Here is a 19,241-nt window from a genome sequence, read left to right on the forward strand (position 1 = left end):
TAGGAGAACTTGCTGTGCTACAGAACATGATTTCCTAGAAATTTCTACAAGCGGAGAAAGACCTGAACTCTTAGAGTCCGGGTAAAGCGGCGGTTTGCACCCAACATTTAGCACAGGTATCTCCCGGCTCAAAAGAGGCAAAGGCAGCATTCTGCGGGAACCACCAAAGCCTTTGAAGAGCACGCTGCTTCCCGATTGGATGGAGCCGCGTTTCTGATTGGCTGAGCATGTCCGGCGGGGGCGGGGGAAGGAGGAAAGCCCTCTCCCCATCACACAGCTGGCCCCGGCGCGTCTCAACTTTCGGGGGCCGGCGGGGTCCTAGCGCCCTCTGCCGAACGTTCCGGCCCAGGGCAGAAGCGATGGAGGAGAAGGAGACGCCGGCAACGGATGGCGCGGGGGGCAGAAAAGACGAGGAACCGCTGTCGACGCCTCCCGCTCCGGCGAGCGGCCCCGAGGAAGAAGCGGAAGACTGCGGGGGGCTCTGGGAGCTTCCCGTGGAGCTCAGCGCGCGGAGGCCAGAGTGCGGCCGTTGCGGGTGAGTGGCGCGAGCATAGAATGAAGGCAGGCCGCCGTTGCGCGCGGAGGTCACGTGACGCCGCCTGTCCGCCCTCGCCCCCTAGTGGCCGAGAGGCTGCCTCTCCCCCCCCCCCTTCTCAGTTTTATGGCACCTCTGAGAAAAAAGGAGGATCTATCTCTTTCTCTCCCCTCTGAAGAAGTGTGCATGCACACGAAAGCTCATACCAAAATAAAAACTTAGTTGGTCTTTAAGGTGCTACTGAAGGAATTTTTTTATTTTGGTCTCTAAGGTGCTACTGGAAGGATTTTTATTTTATTTTGTTTCGACTACAGCAGACCAACACGGCTACCTACCTTTAACTTTAAATACAGAGAGAGATATTAGGATCTCAGGCATCCCCAAACTCGGCCCTCCAGATGGCACATACCATGAAGGTGAAACAAGCTAATGTTCCAATGTGCCTAAACAAAATAAAACAAATTTTAGACACTCCCAAGCAAATGGCAATTCTCATTGCTTCTTTTTACATCTCCGAATCCATTATTCCTGCCCTGTTTATTTCCTATATGAATTCCTTCAGATCTGCTTCTCGGCTTTTTGCTATATATCTGCTATATATATATTCTCTGTCCAGTAAGTTGACAGTGCCTCACATAAATGTGTGTTTCACTGCCATTTTCTTTGTGTAGGATCCACCTAAGTTGTTGCATACATGAAGCAATGTCTGTTCACACAGTAAGACAGGCATGGCCAAACTTGGCCCTCCAGATGTTTTGGGACTACAACTCCCATCCCTAGCTAACAGGACTAGTGGTCAGGGATGATGGGAATTGTAGTCCCAAAGCATCTGGAGGGCCGAGTTTGGGGATGCCTGGATTAGATAGTCAGCTTGTTTGGATAAGATAAGATAAGGTACTGTTTTTTTTCTTCTGCTGCTGCTGCTATAAAGAAAGCCGGCAGTGGTGCATAGTGGTTAGAGCAGGGGGTCAGCAAACATTTTCAGCAGGGGGCTGTTCCACTGTCCTTCAGACCTTGTGGGGGGCCGGACTGTATTTTTTTTGGGGGGGGGGGAATGAACAAATTCCTATGCCCCACAAATAACCCAGAGATGCATTTTAAACATTCTACTCATGTAGAAACACGCTGATTCTCGGACCGTCTGTGGGTGATTGGGCCGGATCCGGTCCCCGGGCCTTAGTTTGCCTACCCATGGGTTAGAAGAGTGTCAAACGGCGAAGTCCAGAGTTCAAATCCCTGCTCAGCCACTAAGCTCACTGGGATGCAGTGAGACATACCTCTGAGGAAGTAAGCATACATTTAGGTTTGACAGAATATTACATCTAATGATCTAACCTATGTTACCTTTTTGAAGGCCACTAAGCAACATGAATTTGTGACACTGTGCTGCCATCTAGTGAGCAATTGTGTTCTTGCAAGTTTTTGTATTAAAAAACACCCCTGAATCTAAAAACACCCCTATGCATCTTAATTATTTTGACAATTGAAGTAATCATGGTTGACTGTGGTCCATGAATTTCATCGCATCTACTCAGAGTACTTACTTAGCAATATGCAACCCCTTGCATATAGAGGCACATATGTGCTGTTACTGTTGTCAATTCCAAATTGATAGGATGTTGTTTGTCGAAAGGTACTACAGTATAATATTGGAGATGGAGGGAAAAGTCATTTCCCCATGTTTCTTTCACCTTCCACAAGAAGCCCACTTCAGCAGCATTTCAAATAGAAAACTACAAACTGCAACAAAATGCACAGTATGGAATATGTTTGTTTATTGTCCCAACAAAAAGTAAACTAAAATGTCTTAAGCTGACACCAGAATTGTTGTAATGTTGGCGGAATATTTGTCTCCTTGGGTAGGGCATTTCGAAGTTGGGTGTGCCACCACAGAAAAGTCCTTCACTTCCTTGTTTCTACATAAAAGTTAAGCCTCTTCACCCACTTGTGCAAACTGGGGTGTCCCTTGTCCATCCTGCACCCTTTAGTGACTTCCCCGCTGTCCCAGGAAGATGGTGTGGCCCTGCAGGGAGCTGTTATAAAACTGCTAGACCAAGGATGCTGGAACTGGCAGCAGGGTCTTTGGAGAAGTTCGCAGAGTACAGGCAAGCAGGTGCCAAAGCTCACCTTTCCTCATTTGGCCCAGGGCAGGATTAAGATACTCTGAGGCCTTAAACTATGTCAAATTTAAGTGGCCACATAGCATTACCTTAAAGGTTTATTGTTCAACGGACAATGAAAATAGAAAGAATGAAGTTTTATATTTGCCTATATACTGGTATGTAGGTGAGGATGCAACTAAAAACTGACTATCTGACTAGCTTTTTTGGGGTGTGTGTGGGGTATTTAAAGGCACCTCATAATCTGAGGCCCTAAAGACGACATAGCTTGTGCATAAATCTGGCATTGTTCAGTTCAGATAGTCTCATCCCTTTCTCTTATTGGTGGGCTGGTTCAGTTGCTTAATTTGTTCTTACTTTTGGGGAGTTTGGGGAGATTTTTGGTTTCTCTTGAATTGTGAGAATGGTGGATTAGAAGTTAAATTACATCAATATAGACTTGGCCACATAAGCTAGCCCTCTTACCTATTTTATATATCCTAGGGCTGACTCTGGCTTCAGTTCACCTAAGAAATTAGACATATAAAATTTGCCTGTCTGCTTTTCCTCGTAGGCTTTCTTGCTGCCTCCTCTGTTTTCTAATTGGATTATGAAATCTTATGATTCATGAAAGTAGAAAAGAAGAAGAAAGAGACCTGTCTAAAATTATCTATGCGTTCTATGTATGTATGTGTCCGTCCAAGAAACTATGATTCTAATGTTTTAACAGACCAGGTGGAGGATTCAGATTAATTTGCAAAGTGGAGTTTTGCAAATAACTGCCTTGTGCTCCGCAGGTATGAAGTTGACTGAACTGGTGAAATTTAGTAAATCAGAGTTTTGTTATAAACTACTATTCCACAGTCCCTCTGTGAACTTTCTATCATAATCACACCAGTGCTTCTGGGCCTTAGAGATATCTGCTAGCCTTGACATTTTTGCTCATGTGAGTCACGGCTGTCATGAGCAAGAGAGGTTTATTACCTATACAGTAAATTTAACTTTTGAGATTTGTCAGAGAGAGAGAGAGAGGAGTATTTGAAATACCGGTAGCGGTAGCTCATTCGTAATTCAGCAGAAAGGCTGCCTTGACTTAGAGAATTAATGCACTGGCTAATGCGCAGGTGGTGGGAAGAAGCTTTGCAGGTGATGAGAGATGTTTTAGTCCCTCCTAATTAAGTCCCTAATGGGTATGTTTACAAGCCATCAGGGCTTTTCAGATGTAAGCTTTTCAGAAAAAGACAGGCCTTTCTGTCCATCTCGTGCCTGACAGGGTAGAATTACTTATATGTATTTCTTACAGTGCTTCCTCTAACATAAATTTGACCTGGATAATTGTTGCCTGGTGGTTAGGTGCTCTTTTTGCAACAATTTCCATCATTTAATAGATATATCTGTATAATCCATCAGTTCTTTGAAAGACCCTGCTATTTCAGGAAGCCTTTCTGAAGACATTTTTAGAAACAGATTGGTAATTCCAGTCCTCTTTCAGACGTCCCCTCCATGTCCATCCTAGTAATAACCTTGGTTTGTAGCAGGTATGTGCATGTTTTGGTTTTGTGATAACAATGTTGTTATGAAAAAATGTACCCCAAAATGCGTTGCCTTTTAAGAAGGACAGACGCGGGTCGGAAGCTCCAAAATTTGCACTAAGTTCAGCTCCGCCGGGAAAATGACAGAGACCACACGATGCTGTCAGGAAAAACAAACTGATCCCTTTATTGCAGAATGCAAAGCTACAGCTGTAGGGTCCCTGCCTCTGGAAAGAAGGAAGGAACCCCGGGAAATGGTAAAGTCCCCTTATATACCCTCCTGTCCCTGCATGGAAATCTCTGTACTGGGAGGGAGGGGGAGACAAGGGCGACGGGTGGGGGATCGGATTAGCTGGGTGCGGAGATGACTTTTCCTTTCAGATGGAGAGATGTCAATCGCTCTTCTCCTGTCGCTGATGGTGCTCCCTGTTGTTTGGCAGGAAGGGCAATCAGTCGAGATGGGTGCAGAGGTGGGGCAGTTCCTGGCGATTTCCGTGGGGTGGAAGTCCGCCCGGCAGGTGTTTTCCTCCAGGCCATGGAAGGGTGGGCTACGTTGAGGATGGCAATTTATTTGAATAAAGTTGTTCCAGCTAATCCCTCTATTGTCCGTGTGTCCTTGAATGGGTATAGGGTGGTAGTAGGGCAAGGTTCAGGTGGGTTGGGATCATACAGGGTTCATACAGAAAATATACCTGGAAAACATACCTAATACAGGGATTTCTAATTAAAAGGTAGCAATACAGTTCTAAGATATAAAACAGCAATTCCAATACAGAGAGATACTAGCAATTCTAATACAGAGGCAGCGGATAGAGATTTCATGGTAAGAGAACATATAATAGGCTGTATTATTAACTTGAGTAGAAAAGTGTCACTTTGGATTTGGGCGGTTCCCCCCCCTTCTTCTGGAACACTGTTTTGTTCTGGGCGGAGGGGAGGTGGAGAGGGGAAATGTGTGAGTTTATGCTAACTGTTGTGCATATGCAGATCCTTAAGCCTTCCTTCAGGCAGGGTCGCATCCTAGCGGGAGGGGTGGGGAGACAGGGAAGATGGCATTGAACAGGATTCTGGGTATTGCAGCTGTCAAATTCTGTCACCCCTCTCTGTTCATTAATAATGGTGTCCTGCAACCCCCCCCAATATGATTTTATAACAATGTTACCGTATGTATTGACACTTCAGCAGCATTTCCCAGACTTCTCCAATTCCATTTCCCCTTCTAAACCTACTCTACCTTTCCCCTTCTCCCAATGCTTTGCATGCAGAAGGTCCTAAGCTCAGTCTCTAGCATCTGTCCCAAGCTATGAAAGACCCCGGTCTGAAATCCTGGTGAGCTATTGCCGGTGCTGAGCTAGATGGATCAGTGGTCTGATTTAGTGGATTAGTTGTTTGATTTGGTATAAGGGAGCTTCACCTGTTGGTTGCCAGATGTGCCGAGATCCTCATATGTAGCAAATTAGCCTGCTTTTGTGTACAAGGATGTATAGATGAGATAATGAGATATTATTTTGTAATAAAATGTGTCCCAGTCCTCCAACTCTTTTTGCCCATCTTCTGCCATTCATCTGCTTATCCGATGTATACAGCTCTGAATTTAGTATAGGAATGATGCTTTGCACTCCTCTAGAGCAGGGGTGTCAAACTCAAATTCATTGGGGGCCGCATCAGCAGTTTGGTCACCCTCAAAGGGCCAGTTGTATCTGTAGGACTATGTGTCCACTCTTTATTATCATAGATTATTGTCACTGCATTCAATTATTACTGTTTTTTGTAATAATGTAAGTAATAACTAGCTCTGAAAGCGGAAACATAGTCAGAATAATGGCAAGTAGATATTCAAATGTACAATTATTGTACAATTTATTGAAAAATGATTTTTGGTAACTGCACAGGGTGGTGAAGGCTTGCTAGGGTTTCATGCAGGACCTTTGCAGAGCTACTAGTACCTGGAGATGCTGGGGTCCTTCTGCATGCAGGACAGATGTTCTGCCAGTGAGCCACCACCCTTCACCAAAGGGACTGGCTGAGGTTGACTCACTAAAGCTGCTCTCCTGGTTCCAGGGTTTAAGGGCCAGAAGTATAAAGCAGCATCCTATGTTTCTGAGGAGAGGGAGAGGGAGAGGGAGAGGGAGAGGGAGAGGAGGAAGGAAGGAAGGAAGGAAGGAAGGAAGGAAGGAAGGAAGGAAGGAAGGAAGGAAGGAAGGAAGAAAAGAGGGAGTGGGAGGGAGAGAGGAAGGAAGGAAGGAAAGAGGGGAGAGAAAGAAGAGTTGGAAATAAGGAAGAGAAAAAAGAAGGAAAGAAAAAGAAAGAGGGAGAGATGACGGAAAGGGAGAAAGAAGGAAGTAAGTAGAGGGGAAGAAAGAATAAGAATGAGGGAGAGGAAGAAAGTTGGGAAGGAAGGAAGGAAGGAAGAAAGAAAAGAGGGAGCAGGAGGGAGAGAGGAAGGAAAGAGGTGAGAGAAAGAAGAGTAGGAAAGAAGGAATAAAGAAGGAAAGAAAAAGAAAGAAGGAGAGAAGACAGAGAAAAAGAAGGAAGGAAGGAGAGGGAAAGAAAGAATAAGAACGAGAGAGAGGAAGAAAGAGAGGGAAGGGGGGTCGCCGCCTTGATTCAGCGCCAGAAAAGAGCGCGAAGGGACCCAGGGGCATAAAGCATTTCCCCGGCCCCAGCTGTTTGTCGGCGCTTTGTTGGCACGGCGCTTCAGCAGCAAGGTCCCACTGCTGGGTCCCGCTGGCTGGGGCGCTCGGCGGGCCACATGACGAGGTCTGGCGGGCCGGATTTGGCCCCCGGGCCTTGTGTTTGACACCTGTGCTCTAGAGGATCTAATAATGCCTGCGATGGGGACATAAAGATGCTCTTGGAATAGAAGAGGATTCAGAGGATGCACTTTTTCAGGAAGTGAAGTGGTCCCCCTCCTGCTTACTTGAGCTGCTAAGTGTTCCCAACTCTCTCCTCAATGTACACTCCATGTACCAGAATCAAAGCTGTGTGACTTCTAGGGATGAGAAGTTCTGGCAGTGGGTAGCTATGGGATCTAGGCCATGTTACAAGTGTGTGCACATGCTGTTCATCTTGCCCAGATGCATTGTCTCATAGTTTCTGTACCAGCCCATCTCTTGTCAGGAAGGGAGACTTTGCATCTCCACTATTTTTCTCATAATGGGTGAATAACATTATTTCACTGAAAGGATGTAAAGAAAACCAAATGGATGCATGCTTGGAAATAGGAGATAAGCAGTTTCCTGCCTCTAGTAACACCAAATGAGCCTAACTTCTGAACCCTGTCTTGAGTTTTGTTTTGAAACACCGCAATCCTTTGCATATTTACTCAGAGGTCTTTTGCAGTGTTTAACCCTGTGGTTTAATTCTAGGTAAGCGTTCAGCTTTGTCATGCAGCATTGGTAGTCTGGGAAATGATGTTGGCAACTAGATGGATATGTAGATATTGGGAATTCTTAGATAAACTTGAATAGGAGTAGTTGGTTTCACATACCTTCTGATTTGTTTGGCATTTGTTTAACAATTAGGATTGTTGCCAATACTTGAACATCTGTTTGACTACTAAAATCTAGTCCAGGGGTCCCCAAACTAAGGCCCGGGGGCTGGATGTGGCCTAATTGCCTTCTAAATCCGGCCCGCGGATGGTCTGGGAATCAGCATGTTTTTACATGAGTAGAATGTGTCCTTTTATTTAAAATGCATCTCTGGGTTATTTGTGGGGCCTGCCTGGTGTTTTTACATGAGCAGAATGTGTCCTTTTATTTAAAATGCATCTCTGGGTTATTTGTGGGGCATAGGAATTTGTTCATTTCCCCCCCCAAAATATAGTCCGGCCCCCCACAAGGTCTGAGGGACAGTGGACCAGCCCCCTGCTGAAAAAGTTTGCTGACCCCTGATCTAGTCACTGGAATATCCCTTGGATATCTCCCACCCTGGAGTAACTCTCTGACACCAGAGAAATCTGAACCAACATATTTGTTTTTATTTCACTCTCATACTTGCATCAATATTGCTATACTCAGGGCTTTTTTCAGGTGGAAGTTGCCAGAACCTAGTTCTGACGCCTCTCAGGTGGGCGCCATTGCCATTACAAAAGAACAAGGGAGGTGTTCATGGTGAGTTCTGGCACCTCTTTTTCTAAAAAGATTACACTGGGTATACTGCATGTTCAGTTCTTAAATGTGGCAGCATAGTGATTTAGGATCACATTTTAAGACTTGGTTGGGGGTTGATTATTACATGATGAGTTCTGATCTTTTCAGGCCATCTGCCCTGCGCTCATTCCATTTGGCTCTTACCTGTTTTGATCTGTTGACATTAAAACACACACACACACACACACACAAAATTAGACATCATTAGATGGCCATGTTCCTTGACTGATGAGAACAAAGAGCCTCTGCCTGTAGCAGTGACTAATCTTGTTAATTAATGTCATTACCTTTTGATTAGCTTTGTCTTCTGTGATTGTATTAACTGTAGTCTTGCTTTGAGGAGTGTGTCTTATTGTATGGGATTGAGAAAAGAAGGTTATTTCAGTGCAGATTGAAACATTGTAAGCTGTATATCAGTATTGTTATAAGAATCCTAAGGTCCCAAATATAAAATAAGCGTTCATAAATTTACAAGGCAAACACATACATAAATATATAAACCACGTGTCTAAACTACAGGAGAACAACCCTGAAGTCATTTTGACTCTCCCAGTGGCCTCAAATATTTCTCTGCAAGGAGGAAGGAAATGGGAAAGTCCATTGTCTTTTGCTTACCTGTCTTAAGTGTGGGTGAATAGGATGAGCTTGTGACCTGGATTCAGGAATTAAAGTATTTACCATCACAAAAGAATGGCCGGGCTGTCCAGGTGATGCAATCAGTGACCATTTTCAGGTATCCTGGCAGACAGGATTTCTTCTTTCTGTGATGTTTATATGGTGTTTTATGGGTGGTCTCTGGCTACAGGGTGGGCAATTTCAAAAGTCTATATCTTCTTCTTCTTCTTCTTCTTCTTCTTCTTCTTCTTCTTCTTCTTCTTCTTCTTCTTCTTCTTCTTCAATCACTCGTAGCCGAGTAAGATTGTCTTCCATAAACATGATTTGGGTTGGGTTTTTGGAAGATGCCTGTGCGTGATTTTGTTTCATGTGTGTAGATCAGTGCACCCTGACCAACACACAGTCTTCGCAGTAGGGCTTTGTTCCAATGGCATGAAGTAGTCACGACAAACCGGTAGATTCCTATCTGCTGCAGCCTTCATCCGCCTTCACAGCCGCCTTGTAACATACCGCTTATTATCACCCGCTAGTTCTGCCGTTGAGGACTTCTTGGATCGTTCTTTGTCTAGCTCCTTCCCTTCGACCTTACCGCCTTGGGTGACCCTGCTGGGAGTACGAGATTCCCGACGGCTTCGCTCACAAGGGTCATAGGAACATGCAAGCCCACTCACCACCTACCCGCTGGATCATCAGCTTGTCGTGGTGAGTGGGCTTGCATGAAAAGTCTATATAAGAGCTTGCACACCATTGTTCTGGGTTCCTCTCCTCCCTCCCTGCATGGAGGGAGTGGGGGACCCTGTTACAACAGTTTAATAAAGATCATGCTTACTAGCTGCTTTGCTTCTCAATATTCTCTGGCTGGCCTCTGTTATTTTCTCCTACCAATACAGAACCTACATAAGGACTCTATGCGGGCTCTTGAATACCCCAGCATAAGGGATAAAGGAGCAGTTTTTTCCCCCTTATAACAAGTATATTCAGTGAAACGGTGACCTACAGTTGTACCTCTTGTTACATCAGTCTCTGGTTGTGTTTTTTCAGGATACGAATGCAGGAAACCTGGAAGTGTATACTTCCAGGTTTCTCCGCATGCGCAGAAGCGGCACTTTAGTTGCGGACTTTTGGGGTGTGAACGGCACCCCAGAACAGATTGAGTCCGTAACTAGAGGTACCACTGTATTTTTGAATAACCTATTTTTTGCCTTTCACCACATTTCACATATTGTAGTAGTGGGAAAAAGTGAAAACTCCCCCCAAAAAATAGTCCACTTACGAAGTGTATTTATATTTCCCCAATAACAGTCCATTTAATGAGAAATTAGAAGGGAAAAAACAACCACCACTGTTCCTAAGATTTGTATTAATGAGCCTTTGGATCATAGACTGGAGGTGTCTTATTAAACATGGTAGAAAATGCTAAGATTTTTTCTTTAAAAATATGCACTGTTATAATTGGTGAAAGGCTTTTGTAGTATAGTTTGTAAACTCTTACAAAAAACAATAACACCCACAGCAAAATAAAGTCAATGCATGATAAATCTATTGATATCAACAGAACAATTATATTTGCTTTTGCATCCTGAAAAATCCTGAAAAAATATATATGTATTTGATTGACATATATGTTGATCGTTATCTAGCTGTAATAACCCTACTAAAGGTAAGTCACCACTTGCCATTCTTTAGGCAAAAATGTCCGTCTTCACCAGCATTTACATCCTGCTTGATATCTCTTTAATCTTAATTGCTTCTGCCAAGTCCTCAAAGTTTAAACAAAGATTCTGGCTGCAGGCTGCGCATATAAGACATCTAGCCAACTGCAGGAATGAATTGTTGCCTGAGACAAATGTGATAAGGGCTTCAAAATACTGAAAGAGAAATGTTCAAGAGGCTTTTGTTTAAAGCAGCAAACAGTGTAAAATACTTGCTATTATTCTTGCCCTGCTACAAAGATATGTCCTAAGTATCAGATGATTTTTTTTTTTACAATGGAATAGAGTGAATAGTTTTCAAGAGGGAATAGGCTCTTGGATAATCCCCTTGCTGCTGCTCTCGCAATTGGTTTAGGTACTTTTCTCTATTGGCTGCTTTTTTCTTTGTTTTGGAAATTCTTGGCAATATTCTCGGATTTGCAGAGTAGGGATTTGCAGTGACAGAAAAGGGAGCAGTGAACCAAATGTATTTTCTCTGCAGGTACCCCTTGTAGAGAAATATTAGAGCAAGTAGGCCTGCAGCAACACACCTGCTCCAAAATGGAGATCTCTCTCCCGTGAAGGATCCACAGGGAATGATTGACAGTGTTCTAGAATCTGGCTTTGGCAAAGTTTTTTGGGTGTGGCTGCATCTTTAAAGGTACTCAGGGCAGTATTCAAACAATTGCACTCGTGGATAAACAACTGCTTGCACAATGGGACATTCCCTGCTCGCCTCTCCCTCTGTTTCCCCTAACCCTCCAGGGCAGGTTTGGGACAGCAAGACAGCAAGGGTGGAGGAGAGGGCGGCAAAGTCCCACTGCTTTGAAGCCTCGAAGTATATGTTAAAGATAGAGAATATGTTAAGGAGTTTAACAATAAAGAGTAGAGTGTTTTGAAAACTGAAGTGTGATACCAATATTTTTATTGTAAACACCAAACTACACATGTGATATGAACAACATGTCTCTTACGTGAATTGTGTGTTAGTTCATGCTTAAAATAAATAAAAAGTGTTGCTGACCACCACCACCACCCCCGACATTTTGTTTTGGCGTCCACAACCCAAAACCGTTTCAAAACATGCCAGATTCCCAATGTGGAATGAGAATGCATGGAAATTAGTCACACCAAAATTAATGGATGAGAGAGAGAGAGAGAGAGAGAGAGAGAGAGGTGTCCACAATGTGAGGCACACAGAGTAGTTGCATGGCTCTTTGGGTTCAGAAATTCAGTTTTCTACTTACTGTAAGGCAGAAAGCAAGCGGGAGAAGAGTTCAAGCGAAGACACTATGTGAATAGGGCTGAGCGAGATATCAATATATCCAACACCTGTTTGAAGTTCACATCATGATAATTGTTTCATAATATTTGAGCTGGCGATATATGGTGAATCACAATGTGTGTAAGGCAGGCACCCCCAAACTTCGGCCCTCCAGATGTTTTGGACTACAATTCCCATCTTCCCCGACCACTGGTCCTGTTAGCTAGGTATCATGGGAGTTGTAGGCCAAAACACCTGGAGGGCCGCAGTTGGGGGATGCCTGGTGTAAGGGCTAGGCTAGGCAATATATGGGTTTCAACATTGCGATAACTGACCAGCTAAAGGTTGCAATGTTATCACAGCTAAACATGGCAATCTACCGGAATGTCTGATATAAGGATGGAACTATACAGAGGTGAACAGGGCAATGACCTGGCAACTGCTACTACTTGGGGGTCCAAAATGGATAAATGACAATACTGTACTGAAAACCAGTTATGGCCTAGCCCTGTATGTGAATAGGAAGAAGTCTCAGTGGTCCTTCCTTTGCGCTTTGTAGATTTAAAGGGATAAGCATGCTCTCCATTGCAGGCCAATAAAACTACATAAGCAAGGTAGATATTGGCTTAGATTCATACTGTGTGTATGTACTTTTGTGATAGGCTTTTATTCTCTTTAAATAATTACCCTGAGCACTTAGAGTGATATGGACAGCTCTTTGTGGTTCTCAAGAACAGAAATCAATAGAGTAAATAAATAGAGATGAGTGTCCTTTAAAGCTTCATTGCGCAAGTGATCGTCTCAATCCTTTTCCACATCTTTTCATTTTGACGTGCTTCTGCAAAGTAAATCTATATAAAGCTTTCTTCATAAATTATTATAGGCAAGGTGGGTGGGTGGGTGTTCCAAAATACACAAATAACAATTAAAGAGACTTAACAAAACAAAGCAAAACACTCCCACAAGCTTCTGTCTTCCTTAAAGCATAAAAGTGCTCTGCAAGAAAGTATTTGGCAGAGATGCTGAAGCAATGGTCTGTTGTTATCTAGAATCTAGATTGTTGCCAAGGGACCAGAAATCACACTGAGTCTTCTCCAACCAAGCACTCATTGCAAAACATATTTACCTAATTGTTTCTCACTTCAGAGGGATAGTAATTTTATTTGACAATCTTGGATTTTAATATTGCTTTTCAGTGAACTTTTCTGAAGTTTGACTCATAAAGGGCATACCTTTGGAAAGCAAGCTGTCTTGTTAGCTTTCTTAATAGAACAGCAGGTTGATTATACACTTCGGTAGCTCAGGTCTTTATAGGATGATGAAAGTAGCTGTATGTTTAAAGCCAGATGCGCACTTTCTGCTGAAAGGACATAATTCTTCGTGCATTTTAAAGCCCCATTTCAAACACGTAGGTTCTCACGGTTAAGACATCTGAAGGCTCCTTCTTGTATATGACATTCTTCATGGCAAATGCATGTAGCCGCCTGCATCCAGACCCAGACAAGGGACATAATCTTGGCTCTCTGTACTGAATAGTGGATGTGCTAGCTGGTTGTCTTACCTTGGTAATGGACTGGATGAGAGCCATCAAACTATATTTATACCACAGCTTTCTTCTGGTTGAAATTATTTTTATTTTTAAAGATTCTGGGTGACAATAGACCAGTTTTCAAACAGCAAATTATAAAAAGTAGTTTTACCCTGGGCTGAGCCACATAAAGTCTAAACCATGGTTTAGTGTTGCACAAGCAAGCTTCTGGGAGCCTGTGCAAACCCTTGGATTCAAGCAATCCCCTCTCCTGCTCTTACACAGCCATTATTTACAAACCAGGAATTGTGGTTTACAATAAACTCTATAATCAACTGCAAAAGCAAGTCAGCTTAAAACTGTGGGTTATGAGCCTGGTTACGGTAATTTAACACACGAGTTTATTTTAAACCATGATTCCTGATTCACATGTAATGAAAAGCCAGGAATCTGAGGAAATGAAACGGAATCCTCAGTTTTTTGTTCTCCCAGCCAGGCAGCAGGAGGCTAGCGGAGAGGAGCAGAGGACTTGAGACTGAGGTTTCACTTGGGCTTGCAGAGGTTTTGTGCACATCAAGTTAAATCATGGTTTAGTGTCGCATGCAAACTGGGCCATTGTCGCCTCCTCTGGTCCCTCCTCTAATACATCTGTTAGTTGTCTGGCACAAGGCTGTATTTGGTCATCAGACATTTTGCATGGGTAAAAATAGATGAAAACGCCATTTTTTGTCTCGATTCCAGACAGAAATTTAGTGCATGAGATATGTGGAGCTTCCAAACTTGCTTTGCGAGTTCAGGACGTGGTACTTGCACTGGATCAATCTGATGTGGCCAATATGTGTCTTTAGCCTTTCTTATCCTATTCCCTTCAAGTTCCAGAAAAACATCTACTTCTGCTTCATTGACTATGGCTATGCAAAAGCCTTTGACTGTGTCGACCACAGCAAACTATGGCAAGTTCTTAAAGAAATGGGAGTGCCTGATCACCTCATCTGTCTCCTGAGAACTCTCTATGTGAGACAAGAAGCTACAGTTAGAACTGATTGGTTCAAAATTGGGAAAGGAGTATGACAAGGCTGTATATTGTCTCCCTGCTTATTTAACTTATATGCAGAATTCATCATGTGAAAGGCTGGACTGGATGAATCCCAAGCCGGAATTAAGATTGCCGGAAGGAATATCAACAACCTCAGATATGCAGATGACACAACCTTGATGGCAGAAAGTGAGGAGGAATTAAAGAACCTTTTAATGAGGGTGAAAGAGGAGAGCGCAAAATATGGTCTGAAGCTCAACATCAAAAAAACCAAGATCATGGCCACTGGTCCCATCACCTCCTGGCAAATAGAAGGGGAAGAAATGGAGGCAGTGAGAGATTTTACTTTCTTGGGTTCCTTGATCACTGCAGATGGCGACAGCAGTCACGAAATTAAAAGACGCCTGCTTCTTGGGAGAAAAGCAATGACAAACCTAGACAGCATCTTAAAAAGCAGAGACATCACCTTGCCGACAAAGATCTGTATAGTTAAAGCTATGGTTTTCCTAGTAGTGATATATGGAAGTGAGAGCTGGACCATAAAGAAGGCTGATCGCCGAAGAATCGATGCTTTTGAATTATGGTGCTGGAGGAGACTCTTGAGAGTCCCATGGACTGCAAGAAGATCAAACCTATCCATTCTGAAGGAAATCAGCCCTGAGTGCTCACTGGAAGGACAGATCCTGAAGCTGAAGCTCCAATACTTTGGCCACCTCACGAGAAGAGAAGACTCCCTGGAAAAGACCCTGATGTTGGGAAAGATGGAGGGCACAAGGAGAAGGGGACGACAGAGGACGAGGTGGTTGGACAGTGTTCTCGGAGCTACGAACATGAGTTTGACCAAACTGCGGGAGGCAGTGGAAGACAGGAGTGCCTGGCGTGCTCTAGTCCATGGGGTCACGAAGAGTCGGACACGACTAAACGACTAAACAACAACAACAACAACAACAACAACAACATCCTCTTCCCTTCAAGTATCATAAAATTTACACACCGCTTGATTGTAAGCAAACAAACAAAACCCTCAAAGCTGTTTACAAAAGATAAAACAGTAAAATCAAGAAAAACCCACAACCCTAAATTAAAACATACAATGCTAAAACAGAATAAATTCCCCCCAATTTCAGAGCATCTGAGTAGGTTTGAGAGGAATGTTTTTAGCAGGCACTGAAAAAGAGTACAATGTAGGCACCTGCTTGATCTCAATAGGCAGGGAGTTCCAAAGTAAGTGTCAGTTCTACCACACTAAATGGTCAAGTTCTTTCAAATGCAGAATGGGTGCTGTGTGGCACCTGTAGTGGTGCCAATTCCACCCATCAAAGCGGTCGAGTGGGCACTTGTGGGGTAAGGTGAATTCGTAGATAAACTGGTCTCAAGTTGTGGTGCTGGGGTCTAAACCACTGAGCCTCTTGGGTTGGCGGTTTGAATACCCATGACGGGGTGAGCTCCCATTGCTCTGTCCCAGCTCCTGCCAGCCTAGAAGTTCGAAAGCCCACCACTGCAAGTAGATACATAGGTACCACTGTGGAGGGAAGGTAAACGGCATTTCCGTGCGCTCTGGTTTCCGTCACGGTGTCCCGTTGTGCCAGAAACGGTTTAGTCATGCTGGCCACATGACTCTGAAAGCTGTCTGTGGACAAACGCCGGCTCCCTCGGCCTGAAAGCGAGATGAACGCCGCAACCCCATAGTCGCCTTTGACTGGGCTTAACCACCCAGGGGTCCTTCACCTTTACCTTTTTATACTAATAGAAATTGTCGAGCAGTGGCAGATTTATGAGCACAGGTGTTATCTGCCAGCAAGGCTGGATAGCTCAGTCCATAGAGCATGCGATGCTTACTCTTAGGGTTGTGGGTTTGAGACCCACACTGCACAAAAGATTCCTGCATTGCAGGGGGGTTGACTAGATGATCCTCAGTGTCCCTACCATTATATGATTCTGTATGATTCTAAGGCCTCACTTCTGTCAGCCATGATGCTGCAGCATTCTGCACTAACTGCAGCTTCACGATCAAGCGTGAGAGGAGCCCTACATAGAGCGCACTGCAATAATCCAGTCTTGAAGTAACCAATACATGAACTACTGTGGCCAGGCTTTCCTGGACTAGGAATGGCCAGAGCTATGGTTTTGTACTGATTGTGGTTCTTTAATGCCTATTCTTTTTGAGCTTGGACAAAAATGGAGCTTTCAGGTTTAAAACTAGACTGTAGAGGGCAGTGGTGTATTTCATTATTGCGTGTTTTTCCTGCTTTAAAAAATTGATATGGAAAAATTCTCACTGGCTCTTTAAAACAATTTCCTTATGCCTGTATAGGTCACAAGAATGCTTTAATTTAAGGTTACCAGATTTTTTTTTCAATGAATCCTGGGACACTTTTCAACTTCCTGTGAAATAGATCGCTTTTGTCAGGGGACTGATTTGTAAATCCGGGGCCTGTCCCCGGGAAACGGGGACGTCTGGCAACCTTACTTTAATTCATTCTAAAGATATCTCAGCTAATGTAATCCCACTCATTTGACCTACAACGTATGCATTCCGTGTTTTATAAACCAGTAGGAAAAATCCATGCAGTAAGTTGTGCAGAGACCGTAAAAGCAAACACAAAACACATATTTTAAAAAGTATTTTACAGATTCTTAATTTTTTAAAAAAACAGATTTTCTATAATGGACGGAAGGAGGCAGTTTTTGCAAATTCCACCTTTCCCTTGCATCCCTCAATGCCACCTCTGCTCCTCCCACCAAATGCTGTCACGGGGTTTCCCCAACCCTGGGATCAGATTTGGGGATGGGGACAAGGGCTGCAGAAGAAAGGGGGAATGATAGAAAATAGGCCTCCCAGCGCCCCTTCATGGAAGCCTCCACAGGATCAAAAAGCTTCTATGAATGGTTACAATTGGGGGGGGGGGAGAACCAATGGCTAAAATGTTTTGATTTGAAACACAGTTAAAATGATCTTTTAAATCTACTCCTTGACGATACCTGATGGGTGCTTATTTTTATATGTTTTATTACAAATACTGTGTCTTTTAAATTCTATTTTTCCTCTCTGATTATTTTTTGGGGGGGATGTTATTGGGCTGTTCTTGTTTTTATTTTGATTATGTATTTTGTGTTTTATATTGCAATTTTATCCTGTGAACTGCCCTGAGACCTGTGGGTATAGGGCAGTATATAAAGTTAATTAATAATAATAATAATATTCTAAAAGAAATGTATTTATATGTATTGTCTAGTTTCTTTGTTCTGGAATACCTGAAAATGACAGGTTCTCCTGCAGGTATGAAGTTACAGGCAACATATCCTTTATTAAAATGTGCATATCTATGGTGTTTTGTTTTGCTTTTTTAAAAAAACCCTATGCTCAGAAAACTGATTAATCTTTTTCTTCAACTACAAAACCAAACCCCAGTCCAAACAATGTATATAATATAATAAGATAAAATAATAATTCTATTTTGCAGCAGCTGGTTGCAAATTGGATTCTTAGTCTAAAACAAGGAGGCAGTGTGCTCCTGTTATTCGTAAGTGAAGGTAACTGTCAGTTGCTGACGTCACTACAATTATATATTGATTATTATTTATTTATTAGATTTTTATACCACCCTTCATCCGAAGATCCCAGGGTGCTTTGCAACAGAAATACACAGACTCCATTAGCATAGCTGCCAAGTTCTCCCTTTTTTTAAGGGAAATTCCCTTATGCTGAATAGGCTTCCTCGCGAGAAAAGGGAAAACTTGGCAGCTATGTCCATTAGTTTCTCCAAAGGTATAAACTCTCAGCTGTACACAATGAAACCAAACAAAGCTTCTTCTTCAAGGTTCCACTTCATTTCCCCAATTATTAAGCTTATTATTATTATGCTTATGCATTATAGTGAGAGTCCTGGAGTCCTTGCCTCTAGCACTGGCTGATAAATAGCTCTGAAAATAAGCTGGCCTAATGCGTACCTTAAAAGCATTCAACAACCCTTCCTCCCCTGACACATGCCCTTTATTTACATTAGTCTCAGGCGTTCTTCTCCGTTTTGCTTTGCATAGATTGTGAGCCAATTTATAGGAATCAGCCGATAAACAAAAGAGCATCCTTTTAGCGCAGAAGAGAGATCTCCATCAGTGGAGATAGTCCATCTTAAGAAAGTGGCTTCTTTCACTTGACCCCAATCCATAGATGCCCTTCTACTGGTTTCTAAGTGCCAGAGGTAAGGCAGATAGATGGTGTCCAGGGATAAGACCTTCTCTGGGGTGGTACACTGAGGTTAAAAAATGAAGTCCATAAAAATGCATAACCTTCGTTGTGTAGTTTTCTCGTATGCTAAATACACACCTCCCCCCCTAGCCTGAGATTATATATATATATACATATATATATATGTGTGTCTGATTGCCAAAGAATCAATGCTTTTGAATTATGGATCAAACCTATCCATTCTTAAGGAAATCAGCCCTGAGTGCTCACTGGAAGGACAGATCATGAAGCTGAGGCTCCAATACTTTGGCCACCTCATGAGAAGAGAAGACTCCCTGGAAAAGACCCTGATGTTGGGAAAGATTGAGGGCACTAGGAGAAGGGGACGACAGAGGATGAGATGGTTGGACAGTGTTCTCGAAGCTACGAACATGAGTTTGACCAAACTGCGGGAGGCAGTAGAAGACAGGAGTGCCTGGCGTGCTCTGGTCCATGGGGTCACGAAGAGTCGGACACGACTAAACAACTATCTATATCTATCTATCTATCTATCTATCTATCTATCTATCTATCTATAACACATATAATGACCCACTCTTTG

At 43.2% G+C, this 19,241-nt stretch overlaps 1 protein-coding gene across 1 annotated transcript in view; it reads left to right on the plus strand.

Annotated features, from left to right (window-relative positions):
- The first annotated feature begins 222 nt into the window (after nucleotides 1-222).
- Nucleotides 223-19,241, plus strand: part of DTWD2 (DTW motif tRNA-uridine aminocarboxypropyltransferase 2) — an 86,231-nt gene continuing 67,212 nt past the window's right edge. Inside the window, exon 1 of the mRNA XM_035099884.3 lies at nucleotides 223-535. Coding sequence (XP_034955775.3) covers nucleotides 228-535 — 308 coding nt within the window. The 5' untranslated portion in view covers nucleotides 223-227. The remainder of the gene's footprint in view (nucleotides 536-19,241) is intronic.

The sequence above is a fragment of the Zootoca vivipara genome, chromosome 10 (genome assembly GCF_965207765.1).
Source record: "Zootoca vivipara chromosome 10, rZooViv2.hap1.1, whole genome shotgun sequence".
NCBI lineage: Eukaryota > Metazoa > Chordata > Lepidosauria > Squamata > Lacertidae > Zootoca > Zootoca vivipara.